The sequence below is a fragment of the Plecotus auritus genome (assembly GCF_963455305.1).
Source record: "Plecotus auritus genome assembly, chromosome: 2".
Classification (NCBI taxonomy): Eukaryota; Metazoa; Chordata; class Mammalia; order Chiroptera; family Vespertilionidae; genus Plecotus; species Plecotus auritus.
The window spans coordinates 172,386,161-172,405,908 of NC_137771.1; the positions used below are offsets into that span (position 1 = coordinate 172,386,161).

A 19,748-nucleotide genomic window follows, 5' to 3' on the forward strand; every position below is an offset into this window, starting at 1 on the left:
ATTATTTTTTAAAAATATATTTTATTGATTTTTTACAGAGAAGAAGAGAGAGGGATAGAGAGTTAGAAACATTGATGGGAGAGAAACATCTATCAGCTGCCTCCTGCACACCTCCTACTGGGGATGTGCCCGCAACCAATTGATTTATCTCTCTCACATCAATGTTTCTCTCTCTCTTTCCCCCTCCTCCCTTGCTCCGACTCTCTCTGGAAATCAATGAAAAGGATATCCAGAGGATTAAAAAAATTTTTTTTAAAGAATTATTGAGAAGAAGCAAGTATACATGCAAGAACTATGTAAAAATCATATTCAAATTACTTTTTCCAGATTCTATCCTGATGGACCAACATTAAAATTCAATGTGTGTCCTTAGACTTGGCTATAGACAAGAAAACTTTTCTTGATATCAGATCTGGTTCATTCTTCACCTTTCTGAGTCCTACCAGAAAGTAATAAAGAAAACAAAATCTTTAAATTTAGAAAAGACTTCAGAAACCATTTAGTCTAACTGTAAATAGTGCATTATACTCTTGCTCTCTCTCTTTTTTTTTTTTTTAATATATTTTTATTGATTTTTTACAGAGAGGAAGGGAGAGGGATAGAGAGCTAGAAACATCGATGAGAGAGAAACATCGATCAGCTGCCTCCTGCACACCTCCCACTGGGGATGTGCCCGCAACCAATGTACATGCCCTTGACCGGAATCGAACCCGGGACCCTTCAGTCCACAGGCCGACGCTCTATCCACTGAGCCAAACCAGTTTCGGCTATACTCTTCTCTTGTATAGGTCTAGGGGTGGAGATCACATTACCATAAAATCACTCTGCTATTACTGGATTTTTTTTATTGTTATATAATGTGTTATGTTAAACTCAAAATGTGCTTCCTGGTAGTTTGGGCTTAGCTCTAGTCTGCTGTTAGAATTGATTAAAAAGTTCTATGTGAGCCAAAACCGGTTTGGCTCAGTGGATAGAGCGTCGGCCTGCGGACTGAAAGGTCCCAGGTTCGATTCCGGTCAAGGGCATGTACCTTGGTTGCGGGCACATCCTCAGTGGGAGGTGTGCAGGAGGCAGCTGATCGATGTTACTCTCTCATCGATGTTTCTAGCTCTCTATCCCTCTCCCTTCCTCTCTGTGAAATATCAATAAAATATATATATAAAAAAAAAAAGTTCTATGTGAGATCAGCCAAGGTGGCTCAGTGGTTGAGCATCGACCTATGAACCAGTTCACTGGTTCAATTCCTGGTCAGGGCACATGCCTAGGTTGTGGGCTCGATCACCAGTAGGCAGTACAGGAGGCAGCCAATCAATGATTCTCATCATTGATGTTTCTGACTCTCTCTCCCTCTCCCTTCCTCTATGAAATCAATAAAAATATACTTTAAAAAAAGTTCTATGTGATATATTTGAGGATGATAATGAATATATTTGAAGATGATAATGAAAAGCCCTTATTTTCTATTTTTTAGGCTAAATACCCACTTCATTATTTTTTCCTTAAATGCTGCAAAAATTCTAGTCACTTCACTATCCCTTGTGTAGCCAATTAAGTTTCTCATGTCTCCCTTAAAATGTGGTCTCTGGACGCTAGTCGGATTGGCGTAGTTGGTTGGGTGTTGTCCATGCACAAAGGGGTTGCCAGTTTGATCCCAGGTAGGAGGTGTGCTGGAGACAACAGTTTGATGTTTCTCTCTCTCTCTGTCCCCCTCCCCTCTCTCTCCCTTTCCTCCCACCCACCTTACTCTCTAGGAATGCTTAAGCTGGGCTATTTTTAGAAATGGAGGTGTGTAATAACAATCAAGAAAGCTTAGCAAGCTAAAGTTCCCACTAAGCAGATGAGTTTTGGTCGGAAGACAGGGAGAACATACCTCTTTAATAAAGTACTTGGTTTTCCAGGGTGTGCCCGTTTCAGTACGGTGCCTTTCTTCAGCCCTCTGGCGTTCTTCCAGGGTGCGTTTATGCTCTGTGGCCTTATCAATTTCAGACTCCCTCAGAGAGTCTGTCACATTTTTCCACAATCGCCTGAAATCAGAAAACTACACATTTCACAAACATTCCTAAACAAAGATAGTAAGTAGAACTGATACCCTCAAAATTAACAGCAATTTTAAAAAATTACATTTCCTAAATCAGATCTATAATTTCATTCCTGAGTTATAAGAATACTGATATCACATTGCTGATGTCCTGTTATCAATTTTTTGCAGAATATCCATACTATTTTCCATGTTGCCTGAACTAATTTATATTTTTACCAACAGTGCAGTGTCACACCCCACCCCCTCCTTGGATTCCACCTACAACTGACATCATACAGTATTTGTCTTTGTGTGGCTTATTTCACGTAGCATAATGCCCTCAAGGTCCATCCATGTTGTCACAAATGGCAGGATTTCCTTCATTTTTTTTATATCTGAATATTATTTCCTTATATATATGTATGTACACACACACACACACACACACAACTACTCTATTTATCCATCGAGGAAGACTTAGGTTTTTTCCATTTAAATTTTACTATTTGCAACAAATAGTTTCAATTTTTTTCTGTGAAGTGCCATATTCACATTCTTCATTTGTAAGAAAAATCTAATAGTGAAATTAGAACAGCTACAGTTTGTCAATCATTCTTTTAAGCAAAATTGGTGTTTCATAAGGAGTAACTTGCTTGTAACTCAGACAACTGCACAAATGCTTTTCCTCCAGGTAACCAACCGCTCTGCTTCAGGATCTAGCACAAGCGGTTTATGCCTACTCCCAATGTGTCATGCAGAACATTAAAAAGATTTCTTTTGTAAGAAACTAGCATTTTACAAATTGCAAGTACATAGTAGTGAAGAATACAATGACTACTTGTCCAGTTTGGTACCATTGTCTTGATCAGTGTTAAGGCCCAGCAGTGCTACCTACCATTGCTTTGGCACCACCAAAGCAAGTGGCAGCAGAGTGAAATAGGTAAAGAACATCTTAGCATTATTATGAAAAAAAAAAAAAGAAAAGAAAAAAAAGAGAAAGAAATTGAACAGATCTCAAGGATCCCAAGGATCTGCAGACCAAACTTGGAGAATCTCTTCTTTAAGATAAATACCTAGAAAAAATTTTTATTTCAATCACTACTGTTTTATTTTTTGACCCAACCCCAGTCTTTGGTTAATGGTTATTTAATCCCTTTACTCATCTAAATTGTATGGTTCCACTTATGTGATTTAACTTAATATATTTAACTAGAGGTCCAATGCACAAAATTGGTGCAAGGGGCTCGTCCCTGCAGCCCTGGCTTCGTCTGGAAGGTGGTCCGGAAGGTCATTCAGCTGTCCGGTCTAATTAGCATATTACGCTTTTATTATTTTAGATGCTTTCCTGTATTTTCTTTTTTTTTTTTTTAATATATTTTATTGATATTTTACAGAGAGGAAGGGAGAGGGATAGAGAATTAGAAACATCGATGCGAGAGAAACATCGATCAGCTGCCTTCTGCACACCTCCCACTGGGGATGTGCCCGCAACCAGGGTACATGCCCTTGACTGGAATCGAACCCGGGACCCTTCAGTCCGCAGGCCGACGCTCTATCTACTGAGCCAAACCGGTTTCGGCTGTATTTTCTTTATTCCATTTAAAATTGATACAGTAATACTTCCACATGATACAAAATGCAAGCAAGGGTGATCTCTTTCCTATTTCAGATCCCTGTACTCTTTTCCAGAAGTAACCACTGTCAACACATTTTGGAGGCTGTACCTCCAAACATTTAGATCCTTTTCACTTACTTTTAAAGGCCTATGATATATATTGCCAAAATACTCTATAGGAAGGCTGTTCTAATTTACCTTCTAACCTGCTGTATGAAAATGTCTATTTGCTCACACGTTTCCCCTCAAAAGGGCATTATTTTAAAAACTAATTTGTCTTATTATTTAATTTATATTTCTTTGAATTCTCATTACACTGAACACTTTTTTTCATTTTCCCCTCTATTTTTGTGAGCTACCTCTTACCTCTTTCTGTTCTTTGCCCATTTTTCTACTGGGGTACCTGTCTTTTTATTAATAACTAGAGGCCTGGATGCATGGAATTCGTGCAAGAGTAGGCCTTCCTCCCCCTGGCTGCTGGCACCGGCTTCCCTCTGGCTACCGGCAGGCACCTGGGACCCGGGCTTCCCTCACAGCCCCGGCTTCGTCCAGAAGGACATCTGGTCTAATTAGCATATTATGCTTTTATTATTATAGATGTGTAAGATTCTTTGATAAGGATAGTAGTAATACTTTCTGTTAAATGTTAATATTTTGCCCAGTTTAGCAATGTTTGACTTTTACTAAAATGTGACTGTGTATCATAAAATGCCATAGCTGGTAAGGAGTTTAAGAGCATCAGATCAGACCAAACTCTTTGAATTTATAGATGAGGAAACTGATGCAAACTGGTGAAGTAACTTGTCCAAGATGATAAGTTAGTAAAAAGGCTTAGATTAAGATCCAGAGCTTCTGACTCTTTCCTGGGTGAATGCACAGATGACATACCTGGATTCAAATGGGTCCTGCTTCTCCAGAGGTCTTACTCTTTTCTTCGTCACTGCCAATTTAGTCAAGTCCACATTCTTTGTCTCTCCATTGCTGTAGGTGAACTCAAGAACGCTATTCCATTCCCCTTGCACTTTGCATACCACAGTGTTGCTACTATTGTGCTTTACTTCACCGGTAACCCTAGAAGCAGGCAGAAAAAAGATTTGCTATAATAAATTGATATTGTGCTTTTTCTTCAGATTCTGAATCCCAAGAACATACTCTGGGAATTCTTTAAATTAGTTATACAGCTCACTTCAATGTCAGTGCCAAAGTCACTCTGTAAATCCACGTTAGCTTCATAGTAACTTTTTCAAATAACATCAACTTTAATCTTTAGAAAGAACATTGGGAATCAAAGTAGAGACAATTATCATAAATAATTACCGAGTGTGATCTTTAAAAATGCTTGCTACAAACAAAACTATTATAATATTAAAACTAAACAGGAATACAAAAAAATACTAAAATTTATTTTTTTATCATAGTTGGAAAACGTTATAATAAATAACCTATTTAACTTTTTAAAAACTAGTCCTATTAGTATTTATGTAAAAGTTTGGAGTCTCTATTTTGAAGTTCTGGCTATATCAATTTTGTATAAAATCACATACGCATAATTTTAAATTAAATATAGAAACCAGACAAATCAATAAGAGGTAGAAAAACAGCCCTAGCCAGTGTGGCTCACTGGATAGCGTGTCGGGCTGTGGACTGAAGGGTCCCGGGTTCAATTCCAGTCAAGGGCACATGCCCAGGTTATGGGCTCGATCCCCAGTAGGGGGTGTGCAGAAGGCAGCCAATCAATGATTCTCTCTCATCAATGATGTTTCTAGCTCTCTTTCCCTCTCCCTTCCTCTCTGAAATCAATAAAAATATATTTTTTAAAAAGAGGTCGAAAAACAAAAAAATTTATATTAAAATTTAAAAATTCTCTTGACAAAATAGAAAAATTAAAAGAGCACTAGTATATAAAAAATATTATCAACACAACTCAGAACTCAAACACTAAAATTGTTGAAAGATTAATAAAGATTTACTTATCTGGCTGGTTTATCAACAGATAGGATGCAGTACAAATGAAGGAATAGGAGCAGGTCTAATTATTATTATTATTTTTTTAATATATGTTTTATTGATATTTTACAGAGAGGAAGGGAAAGGGATAGAGAGCTAGAAACATTGATCAGAGAGAAACATCGATCAGCCGCCTCCCGCACACCTCCCACTGGGGATGTGCCCGCAACCAAGGTACATGCCCTTGACCGGAATCGAACCCGGGACCGTTCAGTCCGCAAGCCGACGCTCTATCCACTGAGCCAAACCGGTTTCGGCTAATGAAGTATTTTATGTTCACTGAAGGACACAAATAACAACAGGGTCAGATTAGATAGCATTCATAACTCAGAGAGTAGTGGTAGTTTAGTGTCTAGTCAGTGTGACAGATTATGGTTTATCTGAGTTCACAAGGGAATCCAAAAGACCAAAGCCTGAAGGTGACAGCTCAAGAATCCTAAGTAGCATTTTTCAGTTACAAGCCAAGGGCCGAGGCATCAGAAGGACATGTTGCATTCAGGAAGTTCATAGTTCTTAATCAAGAGAAGTCAACGGTCTACAAACTCAGAGCTTAAGGCAGAAGTGTAGGAGACAATAAGCAAACAATCAGTGAAACAGATTTTAAAGACCAAGGTGTACACAGGTTTGGAATCTAAGAGGAAACCAAACATTCAAAATCAAATAAGGCTATGACTATAAGTCAGCTGATTACAGCAGGGGTGGGAACTCTGGGTTATATTTCAAAGCATCTGAACATAAATAATTACACTGCTAGGGGTTTTTGCCTGACTGAATGTTTCTTGTGATATCCATATTTTCTCTTTGGTCCCACTTGCCAACATTGTTCCCACCCTTGAAAATTTATCTTTAACCAAACAGAACATGAGGCAATGACACTGAATACTTTCTCTCTTCCCTTCTCTGTCCACACATACCCAGAACTATATTCTGAGAACCAAAGAACAATTGGGAATCAATTGTCTATTATAATCAACCCTTCCATGGTCCAAATAAATAATCCATTCCTCGCTTGATCTCTCTTTTACTGCCACAGCACCATCTCTCAAGTTATCATTATCTCCTTCACAAGCCTTTCCACTTGACAAATAACAAGCCCTAGGTCCCTGTTCATGCATGCTGGGTTACATGGGATCCTTGCTGCTTAGTGCAGCTCCACAGCAAGGGCAGCATGAAGAGGACCGGGGAAGGGAACAAGAATCACACATATTGCCCCGCCAGCATGGTCAGTGTCAATCTATGAACCAGGAGGTCACGATTCAATTCCCGGTCAGGGCACATGCCTGGGTTGCGGGCTCAATCCCCAGTGCGTGGTGTGCAGGAGGCAGTTGATCGATGATTCTCTCTACCATTGATGTTTCTATCTCTCTCTCCCTCTCCCTTCTTCTCTGACATAAATAAAAATATACGTTAAAAAAAAAAAAAAGAATCACACATATTAAAGGCAGGCCATGAGAAGCTTGCAAAGGGAGTACAAGGAGAAAAAAGGGCCTCACCTCATTTTTCTTATAACAAGTCTTCATAACAGTCTGATACAGGGTTAGCAAAATTCTTTTGTAAAGGATCAGGAAATAAATATCTTAGGATTTGCAGGTCAGACTGTCTCTGTTAGAACTACTTCTGTTACTGTAGCATGAAAGCAATTGAAGATAACAAGTAAATAAATACCTAAATATCTAAAGCATGTATATCTGGATCTGGTATCAATCAATGACACAGAATATGTTGCCCTTAAACACAAAGAGCTAACTTTTTTAAAAAGTAGGTTTTTTATTGATTTCAGAGACAGGAAGGGAGAGAGAGAGAGAGAGAGAGGGAGAGAGAGAGAGAGAGAGAGAGAGAGAGAGAGAGAGAGAGAGAGATAGAACATCAATGATGAGAGAGAATCACTGATTGGCTGCCTCCTGCACACTCCCCACCAGGGATCAAGCCTGCAACCCAGGCATGTGCCCTGACCAGGAATGGAAACGTGACCTCCTGATTCACGGGTTGACACCAAACCACTGAGCTAAACCAGGTGGGCCCAAAGAGCTAAATCTTAAGTTGTCATCCCACTCATCTCTCTGAAGTGAGAATAACTAATAACTGAAGAAGCATTTGCTCTCTCACTTTCTAAAAACTTGACATCAAGTTGGCTTTTTAGGATGTTAGACCCTGACTCTATAGCTATTTGGAATACTACTAGTAGAATCACTGGCTATATTAACTTGGCTTCATATAGAAAGCTTCTATTGATTAAAAGTTAAAGCTTTAGCTTTGCGTTTTATTGATGTATATATAAGAAATACTTACATGAAAGGTCATTACATTTTATGCAGAACTACTAAAGAAGACACTATTATGTTATTCAATGCCACTATATAAGGATACCCGCAACAAATCCATTTAGAATTTAATACTGGGAAATGGTTTCTCTTGAAAAAGTGATAGGCTTCCTATATCAGACAGTGAGAAGTATGTTGAGCATCAAGTTTCTTTTTTTAACTTTAACAGAAGAGTCAGAATTAATTTTTTATTTTTAGGTATAGTAATTTCCTCATCCCAGCTTCACTGTATAACTGTCCTTTTCCATCATTATGGTTATTATAACAGTTATTTTCAACTGTCTATTACATATGCGTTTTTCCTAAAAGCCTTACAAATGCTTTCCAAGGATAGGCTCCTACATTCCAATACTAGACTAAAAGCTTCTCGAAGGCAGAAGTAGTGTTTTCCCTTCTCTGTATCTCCAATATGCAGAAAAAGCATGTCACTTAGCAGATAGTTAACATAATCTTATGCCATTACACACACACACACACACACACACACACACACACACACACACAATCATCATCCCAAAGTGAGTGCGAAAAATGGGATTGTGGGATGTGCAAGGGCATGAGGAATAGTTAAGTAGGCTTGCCTGGCTGCATCAGAGACAATTGTGGAAAATGAGGGAGTAAGGGAAGACAAGTGGAAGATAATACATTTATACCAAATGCAGATGGTAGATAATGTGACTGTTTTGATTGAAGATAACAGTGGAAAAAAACCTAGGTTATGTCTAAGGAAGAAGGTATAGGCCATTAATAAAAGTATGAAAGATTTTAGTTATAATCCCATATAATAAAAGCCTAATATGCTAAGGGTCTGGTCATCCAGTGACCTGTCGACTGTTAAACCAATCAAAGCATGATATGCTAATGATATGTTAAGGCTGCTCAACCACTCGCTATGATGTGCACTGACCACCAGGGGGCAGATGCTCCAACTGGTAGGTTAGCTTGCTGCTGCGGTCTGGCCAATTGGGACTGAGCGAGATGGGCTGGACACGCCCTGGAACCCTCCCGCGATCCCTCCAGGGCTGGCCAACCTCCTGCATCTCTCCCTGGCTGGCCGGCCCTGATTGGAACTGGGTGAGACAGGGCCGGACATGCCCTGGAGCCCTCCCATGGTCCCTCCCCAGGCCCGATTGTTCACCAGTGGGGTCCCTCGGCCTGGCCTGCATCCTCTCACAATCCAGGACCCCTCGGGGGATGTTGGAGAGCCGGTTTCGGCCCAATCCCGCAGGCCACTCCCCTTGGGAGGGCACCAGACGCAGGGCTCATGGCTGGCGAGCACTGCTGTGTGAGCCTCTCATGATCGGGACTGATTGGGCATGAGCCTGTGGCAGGTGCAGTGGGGCTGGGATGAGCAAGAGCAGCAGGTAGGAGCTGCAGGCAGCGTTGGACTGTGGGTTTTGGGCCGATCCCCACAGGCCACCCTGAGGGACCCCACCTGAGCACGAATTCGTGTACCGGGCCTCTAGTATTCTATAAAATCAAAGAAGAAAAGATGTAAAATAGGGAAGTCTGTTTCTAATATGTATCTTTTAAATGAGAAATTAGGTGAAGCCATTGGTCTTAAGGGAGATCAGAATGGAAAAAAGGAGCCAGCCAAAGTATCTCTCAGGAGTTATGGTAAAAGTGGTATATGAATGCTACTATGCTAAGGAAAGGTGTTATATTTCCAAGTAACAAAAAGATCCAATGACTAGTCTTGTGAATAGGTAAAGAGTATGAAGGGAGAAAAGAAGTTAATTTAAGTAAGAAATTCCAAGAAATAAGATGGCAAATACAATGACTGATCAATAACAAAAATGAGGATGTCTACTTGAAATTATTATGAACATTTAAAAAGTCAAAATATGAAAACCAGGTATCAAAAGCCAGTAAGGCTTTTGGAATGCTTGCTTTTGGATGTTACCTCTTAGAAACAGCTGTCAAGATGGGAGAAGCTCTATTCAGGTGGGAAAGCTACATGTAGGCCCTTTGCTGACTGACCTAGCTGAGTCCCCAGTCAACAGCCAGATCTACTACTTCCCATGTGAGTGGCTACCTTGGGTATCCAGCTGGGTTAAGCCCTTAGTCTGAAGCTCCAACCAAAATCCAACTACCACCATGTGAAATATGCTACATGAGAATTACTCAGCTGAGCCTAATAAATCCACAGAATTGTAATAGACAATAAAGAATTGTTGTTTTAAGCACTATGTTTTAGAGAGGTTTATTACTAGTAGTCTAGTGGTGATAACCAGGATATCACTCAAAGTTATCTTAGATGCCTCCTCTATACCTGGTCAGTTATTTCTTAAAGTCTGTTAATTCTGAATCCAAAACTGGTCTCCCAACTTCTGATCTTCCCTTACCACCTCCCTGCCCCCAACCCAATCTTTGCCTGCCACCAGGTTGATCCTTTTAAAAATACAGATTTAAAATATACCACTTCCAGATACAATATTGCTTAAATTGTATTCTTGTCAGAAATGTATAATCTGAACCTAATTCAAAAGAACCCAGACAAACCTAAATTGAGAGGCATTCTATAAAATTGGCCTGTAATCTTAAAAAATGTCAATGTCATAGGTGACAAAGAAAGGCTGAGGGAATGTTTCAAGTTAAAGGAGACTATAGGGACATTAATAGGAAGATGTAATGCATGATCTTGAGTCAGAAGAATATACAATGCCAATAATTGGGACAACTGACAAATTTAATATGAATTATACATTAGATAATAGTATTATATCAATGTTAAGTTTCCTATATTTGACAACTGTTCTGTGATTATATAAGAGGATTTCCTTGTTTTTAGAAAATTCAGGCAAGTGTCAAGATGTCTTTAACTCTCAAATTTTTAGGAACAATAATTGCAACAGCATCAATAAAGTGTGCAATCTAGGTAAAGGGTACATGATAGTTTTTACAAGTCTTCTGTGGGTTTGAATTATTGTAAGAGATAAAAATAAGTAAAATAAATAAAATAGATATAACTTCCATGCTAGAAAAGTTCATTGGCTCCCTTCAAAATACAGATCAAATTTGTCCAAAATATTACTAAAGATAATATGATAGGAATATTAAGTCAATTATGAAAAGAAGCCTGAATCTGCCCTATCATTTTAAACTTTTTCTTTTCTAATTTTTTTCCATGTTTTCATTGACTTTTAGAGAGAGAGGAGAGAGAGAGATAGAAACATCAATGAGAAAGAAACACTGATCAGCTGCCTCCTGCATACCCTCTCCTGGGGATCAAGCCCCAAACCCAAACATGTGCCCTGACTGGTAATCGAACGAGCAAACCTCTTGGTGCATGGGTGGATGTTCAACCGCTGAGCAACAATGGCTGGGCAAAGTCCTTAAAACTCTTAAAATAGAGTCTATCTCAAGAAAACTGTGGATATAAAGTGGTTAAATAAATGAAGCAATTTTTTAACAGAAGGGCTGTGAAAGCTATGTAAGAAGAAAAAAGGCACTATAAAATTGGTCACCTTCTCACCCAGTGGGCAACCTGCATCCCACTCGCTGAGCCTCAGATAACACTCTCCAAATCTTTGGAGATACAGCAATGGATGGGTCTCGGACTCCTCTCTGTACATTCTCATGTGGCTTGCTTACTATTCTGCCTGCCCCAGCAGGGATTCCAGTGAGACCGAGGACAGCTGAGTTCTTAACAATGCAGACAGGAAGCCCAAGAATGTGGTTACAGACCATATCAGGAAGACTGAGTATTAGAGAAATGTAAACGGAGCGGTGACACTGGAGAATGTGAATAATCTAGTCTCAGTGAGGCATCAGCTCTAAAAAACAAATAAGATTCCCCTATTGGAGTAAGAATAAGAGCTATGAAGGGAAGAAAAAGGATATCCCCAAGCACAAGTCTAAGTACTGAAGAGGTACTTAAAAACCAGGAGAAATGTTTCTACTCAGGATATTTGCAGCCAGCAACTATCTGAATGTCATGGCAATGGTGAGATTTGGGAGATGAATTCTGATTCTCCACATTAAGGTAGTCTTTGCAATGTGGTAAATTATTATAATTTGTATTTATTATTATAATTTAAGGTAAGATAAAGCACTGGTTCAGGGAAAACGGTTGGATATTTTACATTTGGGGACAATTAATCTGAGCTCAAAACTATACATTTTTATAAAGAGACATTTGCATAAATATAATTCATTTATCAGTGTTTGAAAAATAGTTGAGAAAAATTTAATCAGAATAGCTATATAGTTAGTTAAGCTGTTACAAAAGAAGAAAATTCTGAACTTGCAAGAGAGGTAACACTATGTATACTAAATCTGGAATAAGGTTTTAACTGAAGAGTATCAGAGAACACATATGTACAAATAGAAGCCCCTTATTTCCCTCTCTGTAGCAGAGATTTAATATTGGAATGAACACTTTGAACTGTAATGAATATGGGAAAGTTTCCACTCATGGCTCAACATTAGCTCAACATGTGATAACCCATATGGATGGAATATGAGATATTCTTAAAAAGTTTTTTTATCCCTTCACCAACCCAAGAAAGTTCAGAGGAGAAAAATCTTATGATGAATAAAAATGATTTTTTTAAAAGTCTACAGTCATTATTTATTCACTAGAGGCCTGGTGCACAAAATTCGTGCACAGTGGGGGGAGGTGTCCCTTAGCCCAGCCTGTACCCTCTCCAATCTGGGCCCCCTTGAGGGATGTCTGATCGCCCGTTTAGGCCCGATCCTACCGGGATCGGGCCTAAACGGGTGGTCAGACATCCCTCTCACAATCCAGACTGCTGGCTCCCAACTGCTTGCCTGCCTGCCTTCCTGATTGCCCCTAACCGCTTCTGCCTGCCAGCCTGATCACCCCCTAACCACTCCCCTGCCAGCCTGATTGATGCCTAACTGCTCCCCTGCCAGCCTGATTGCCCCTAACTGCCCTTCCTTGCCAGCTTGATTGCCCCTAACTGCCCTCCCCTGCAGGCCTGGTCACCCCTAACTGCCCTCCTCTGCAGGCCTGGTCCCCTCCCAACTGCTCTCCCCTGCAGGCCTGGCCCCCCCCCCCACCCCGGTCACCACCAACTTCCCTCCTCTGCCGGCCTGGTCACCCCTAACTGCCCTCCACTGCAGGCTTGATCACCCCCAACTGCCTTCCCTTGTAGACCTGGTCCCTCTCAACTGCCCTCCCCTGCTGGCCATCTTGTGTCCACATGGGGGCAGCCATCTTGTGTGTTGGAGTGATGGTCAATTTGCATATTACTCTTTTATTAGATAGGATAGAGGCCTGGTGCATGGGTGGGGGCCGGCTGGTTTTTGCCCTGAAGGGTGTCCCGGATCAGGGTGGGGGTTCCCTTGGGGTGTGGGGTGGCCTGGGCGAGGGGCCTGTGGTGGTTTGCAGGCCGGCCATGCCTCCCGGCCACCCAAGCAGAGGTCCTGGTATCTGGGACTTATTTATCTTCTATAATTGAAACTTTGTAGCCTTGAGCAGAGGCCAGGGCTGGCGGGGAGCTTGGCTTCCTCCATCGCTGGGGGCAACCCAAGCCTCCTGCTTGCTCCAGCTCTGTGGCTGCCACCATATTTGTTGGGTTAATTTGCACACTTGCTCCTGATTGGCTGGTGGGCGTGACTTGTGGGCATAGTGGAGGGATTTATGTGCCTAGTAAATGTCAGTCCAGTGACTTCTAAAGTCCCTTCTAATTTTAAGGTTTGAATCCTGTGATTACTATAATGAGACTAAGTAGAAGTACATATAACAGAGTGTGAATCACCTTCTGTAATGGTTCTGACAATGTCTAGTGGTTCTGTTTGGGTGATCTGTATTTTTTTTTTTAATTCTCTGCTTCAGTATTTTGGAATCCATAAACTAAAGGCTTATTCAATGCCTGGGAGCTAATTAGTCTTTTTTTCCACTTCTAAGATTGTTGAATACTACTGATCCAATGAAAAAGAAGTAAAATAACTATATGTACCTAAAAAGTCTTATACAGGATTGAAGGGAGAGTATTTTGGTATACCCACTTAAGAAAAATTGGCAGTGCCCAGCCAGTGTAGCTCAGTGGTTGAGCATTGACTCACAAACTAGGAGGTGATGGTTGGATTCCCTATCAGGGTACATACCCGGGTTGCTGGCTCAATCCCCAGGAGGGGGCATGCAGGAGGCAGCTGATCAATGATTCTCTCTCATCATTGATGTTTCTATCTCGCTCTCCCTTTCCCTTTCTCTGAAATCAATAAAAAAAGAAACTGGCAATATCTAATAAAGTTCAACTTCATACCCTACAACCAACAACTCCACTCCTACATATCTACCTCAGAAATTCATACATATGTTCACCAAACAGTGACCTAGCAGCACTATAAATTGTGGCAGTCATACAACAGAAAAAAGTCAGTAAGGAGAATAAACTACAACTTTACATGGGTGAATCTCAAAAACATAATTTGAGCAAAGTGAGTCAGGTATGAAAAAGCACATAGTATATGATTTAATTTATGCAAATTTCAAAAACAGGCAAAACTCATCTACATTGTTAGAAATCAGATAGTGGCTACCTTAAGTGGGAAGAATGTAAGTAGTTAACTTAAGAGTGTGTGTGTGGCCCTGACTGGTTTGGCTCAGTGGATGGAGCGTCAGCCTGTGGACTGAAGGGTCCCGGGTTCGATTCCAGTCAAGGGCATGTACCTTGGTTGCGGGCACATCCCCAGTGGGGGGTGTGCAGGAGGCAGCTGATCAATGTTTCTCTCTCATTGATGTTTCTAACTCTCTATCCCTCTCCCTTCCTCTCTGTAAAAAATCAATAAAATATGTTTTAAAAAAAAAGAGTGTGTGTATGTGTTTATCTGTACAACTGTAACAGGGCAGGAGGAAGGACTCTGGGATGCCAGTAATGTTCCATGTCTAAATCAAAGTGCTCAAAACTCACAAAGTCAAATTAACTTGTATACTTTTGTATGTGTGTTATTCTTCAATAAAAACTTTGTAGAAAAAGAAAACTATCCCTTCTTCAGGGATACCTCATAATAGACATCAAAAGTTTAAGGAAAGCCCTAGCCAGTTCTGCTCAGTGGATAGAGCATCGGCCAGCAGACTGAAGGGTCCTGGGTTCGATTCTGGTCAAGGGCACATGCCCAGGTTGCGGGCTTGAACCCCAGTGGGGGGCGTGCCGGGGCAGCCAATCAATGATTCTCTCTCATCATTGATGTTTCAGTCTCTCTCTCCATCTCCCTTCCTCTCTGAAATCAATAAAAATATTTTAGAAAAAAAAAGCTTAAGGAAAGAGTCAGTCTTCTTTTGAGATCCTATTAGAAAGCTTGTCCTCATATAGTTTGGGTGATCTAGACTAGTGCTTAAGAGACCAACAAGCCACGAAAAAAATATACATAATTGTCCAATTCCGGGATGGAATTAAAACAAAGATACAATTCAATACTGGTGCTTAAAGCCACTGGCTTCCTTCATTGTACTTCTTGAACTATTTCTAATGGCTAGATGCATTTTTACACTAACCTGTAGCAATAGCTGCCTCCACGGAGATCTGGATCCAAGTTTAAATCCCTTTTAAAGGCAGAATTTGGGCCAGAAGCTGCATATTCATGTTATGAATTCTATTCTACATCTTGTTAGCTATTTAACCAGGAAAATTTTACAAGAGTAGATAGATCTGTCACTATTTGTTAAACCAGGTCATGATTTCCAGAATGCCTTGAAAGATGAAATATATTAAAAAATAAACATGAATAAAAATCCAACCCCATTTCACATAAAACAAAGCAGAAAAACAATAAGGAGTTATAATAAAAGATCAAATTGATAGAACAAGAGCCAAATATCATTACAATGTTCTTACCGGTGCAGTTTGCCACCATAAAATGGCTTAGTATGAAAAGTGATGCTGGCTGAATAACCAGTTTTTGCACAGTTGACACTGACTTTGCCACCCAGTTCCACCCAAGGAACAGTTAAAATTGACCGGGCATATGCACAAGGTAGAGAAAATGTATACTCTTCTCCATGCTCCAATAGACTAAGGATACCTGAATATAAAAACATGAAGGTTAATATCGTAAAAATACAGCTATGAAAAATCCATATTATGTTTTCTCCTGTCTAGTAAATAAACATAATTTTGCTTAATTTTTATTTAGCTTTGGATGAAATTGGCTTCATTTACAATTGTATTTGACACCAATTCCTGCTAATAGTGATTCAAGATTACTTTCACTATGACCTCACTATTTCTGTGGTGTTCATAAAACCAGAAAATGTTCAGTGGAAATAGTACAAGACTTCCCTCTAACAATCCTAAAAATAAAAAATAAAAACCTTAAATCAGAGTTTAAGGCCATGCTAAGATTTGATCATTATTAAATATTACAAAAAGTAATTAGTATTAACAACTTTTTCAGCAGTTTGGAAATAACTTTGTTTAATGTTATAGAGTCGTAGACCTTAATCTCAGATGGTATGATGAAAAGTGTTCTTCATTCTATTTTATGTATATTAAGGAAAAAATGAAATTTTATGACAAAACTATGGTCATCAAAATTCTGTATGCCAAATTTTGTTGTATTTATGGTAAAGTTACAAGAGACAGAAGTGGTAGTTTTAAAAAAAAATTACTCTAAATGGGCTTGTTACATATTAAGTGATGCTACATTAAGAAGTTTAAAAAACATATAAAAAGGGAATTAAATTAATGACTGACCAATCTATCTATATATATAAAAGCCTAGGGGATCATCTGTCTGGTAGCTATGATGCGCAATGACCACCAGGGGCAGACGCTCAACGCAGGAGCTGCTGAGCTGTGGTGACTTGGTGGCGGTTCTCAGGTGACACACCCCAGAAACAGAGAAGAAGGAGCCTGATTCTGGGGTGTGTCACCTGAGAACCTCCTTCTTGCAATCCAGGACACCCCTGGGAGATGTTGGAGAGCTGGTTTTGGCCTGATCCCCGCAGGCCAGGCCAAGTGACCCCACGTTCCGGAGGGACCCTGCTCACTCAGCAGATGCCCTTCGAGCCACGGCGCCACCCCAGGTGCGGCTGGCTGGGGAGGGACCACGGGAGGTTGGCTCCAGGGTGTGCCTGGCCTGTCTCGTGTAGTCCTGTCCTGCCGGCCACTTTTTTTTTCAAATATATTTTATTGATTTTTTACAGAGAGGAAGGGAGAGGGATAGTTAGAAACATCGATCAGCTGCCTCCTGCACACCCCTACTGGGGATGTGCCTGCAACCAAGGTACATGCCCTTGACCGGAATCGAACCTGGGACCCTTCAGTCCATAGGCCGACGCTCTAGCCACTGAGCCAAACGGGTTAAGGCTCGCCAGCCACTTTCTAATTAATCTCCTTTCAATGTGCATGAATCCGTGCACAAGGGCACTAGTACTAAATAATTAAGAGACTCTAAGAAGACTTGAGCTCTATTACCAACTTTAGCTTATTATCTAGTTAACATCAAAATAATTACTGAACTGGATATGTACCACTGGTCCAAACTGTTCCAGTATCTCTCTCTTAAGGAATGCTCATTAAGTACTCTGTTCTTAATATTCGCAAATTAGGGCAAGAGTTACAATAAATATTTTAATATAGTTTATTTTTAGGATAAGCAAATAGACAAACTGAGAGTCTACTTTACATGTAGTAACCAACTTTTTTTTTATTGCCCTTAGTTTTTTTAAAAAATATATTTTTATTGATTTCAGAGAGGAAGGGAGAGAGAGAGAGAGATAGAAACATCCATGATAAGAGAGAACCATGGGTCAGCTGCCTCCTGCATGCCCCGTACTGGGGATCTGGGGATCGAGTCTGCAACCCGGGCATGTGCCCTGACCGTGAATCGAACCTGTGACCTCCTGGTTCATAGGTCGATGCTCAACCACTGAGCCACGCCGGCTGGGCACCCTTAGTAGTTTTCATAAAGGGCAATAATAAATCAAGAATTATCGAGCCATTTCATAGGGGATATGGTTCTGGCTATAATACGTTTATATATAATGGGAGATGTCAGAAGACATAATTTACTTGGGTATACTTCAAGTGTTTAATAATAAATTGATTAATTCGAAGTTGGAAAAGATATTTTTACTACTTTTCTAAAAACATATGATCTTATAAACTGGATTTATAATCTTTGATTTCTAAGAATACATTTCACATAAGTAGCATACACTGTGGAATTTAAGACCTGAAGAAATAAATACCCAGTTTCAAATGTATGTGATAATACACTAGTAAAAACAATTGAGATCCAAAGAATTCTAAAATATCATTTATCTAATAAATAGAATTTTCCTCAACTATTAAATAAAAACATGGCTTCTGCCCGGCTGGTGTGGCTCAGAGATTGAGCGTCAACCTATGAACCAGGAGGTCACGGTTCGATTCCCAGTCAGGGAACATGCTGGGTTGGGTTGCAGGCTTGATCTCTAATGGGGAGGAGGCCAAACAATGATTCTCTCTCATCACTGATGTTCCTATCTCTCCCTATCCCATCCTCTTTGAAATCAATAAAAATATATTTTAAAAAATAATAAAATAAAAAACATAGCTGCTATAGGAGCAAAATAAATTGTCATAAGTCCCATTCTATTATTTAATTTACTTTCTTTTGAGGGTAACCAATAACAATTTAATTTCTAAAAGGCGATTCATGAATATATAATTAAGATTTAAATAATAAAAAATTATCTATTATATACCTCCTCCACAATTAATGCATGGTTAAGATATTAATGCTTTTCCTCATATCTTGAGGTATTTCCTTTCTTGGAGTGGGAGAGGCTATCATTACCAGTTTCCTTCTGTTATATGAGCTGATAAGAGAACTGTCCTGAGGAAGAATGTGCCAAAGAATGAGGTTCTCTGCCTCCTTCTGGCTATGCCTTTCTTAACCTGAATTACCCAGACACATCCCATCATCTAGACTTCAGTTTTTTAATCTATAAAATAAATAAGTGTATTTATGAAGAGCTCAGGGCTAATGTTAAAAGCTGTAGGTGGCAAACTTTATTTTTAAACTAATAAAATATTTTCTAATGTTATTAAACTCTTGCTTAGTTTGAAACATCTGGAAAATGGTTAGACTCACAACAACAGATGTTAAAAATACTATAGGAAAAACTGAAACGGGGATAAAATATCTTCTTTGCAGCTACAATAACACAATCTCAAAATGTTAGAGTCACAGGCTTAATTATGTCCTACACTGTTAAGTTTACATTCAGAAAAAATTATTCTATGCACAATGGCGTTCCCTTAACATTAAAATGGTAGTTTTTTCTGCCTTTATACAGGGTAGGATAAAAGTAGGTTTACAATTTTGAGTATGCAAAAGAGTTTATTCTTATATTATTATTTATCATTGTATTATTTTCCACACCAACAACTGTAAACTTACTTTTGTTCCACTCTGTATTTACAGTAACTCTGCAATGATTTCTGTGGAGGTTTTTTTGTTTGTTTTGTTTTTTGTTGTATTCTTGGCCAAAAACAATGTATTTCCTAAATTATTTTTTCATAATCTTTAGCTGAAGTAGAATTAAAGTTTGGCAATGTATTTTTTTTTAAAAATATATTTTTATTGATTTCAGAGAGGAAGGGAGAGGGAGAGAGAGAGAAACATCAATGCTGAGAGAGAATCACCGATTGGCTGCCTTCTGCACGCCCCACACTGGGGATCGAGCCTGCAACCCAGGCACGTGCCCTTGACCGGAATCGAACCTGGGACCCTTCAGTCCGCAGGCCGACGCTCTATCCACCGAGCCAAACCAGCCAGGGCGGCAATGTATTTTAAAATAGTCTGTGAATATCTCCTTACAAATGTG

General features: G+C 39.7%; 1 protein-coding gene across 1 annotated transcript in view; it reads right to left on the reverse strand.

Annotated features, from left to right (window-relative positions):
- OSBPL11 (oxysterol binding protein like 11) overlaps positions 1–19,748 on the reverse strand; it is a 93,501-nt gene that overhangs the window by 5,008 nt on the left and 68,745 nt on the right. Inside the window, exons 10-12 of the mRNA XM_080656647.1 lie at positions 15,769–15,955; positions 4,524–4,706; positions 1,871–2,024 (exon numbers count right to left, since the gene is read on the reverse strand). Coding sequence (XP_080512773.1) covers positions 1,871–2,024; positions 4,524–4,706; positions 15,769–15,955 — 524 coding nt within the window. The remainder of the gene's footprint in view (positions 1–1,870; positions 2,025–4,523; positions 4,707–15,768; positions 15,956–19,748) is intronic.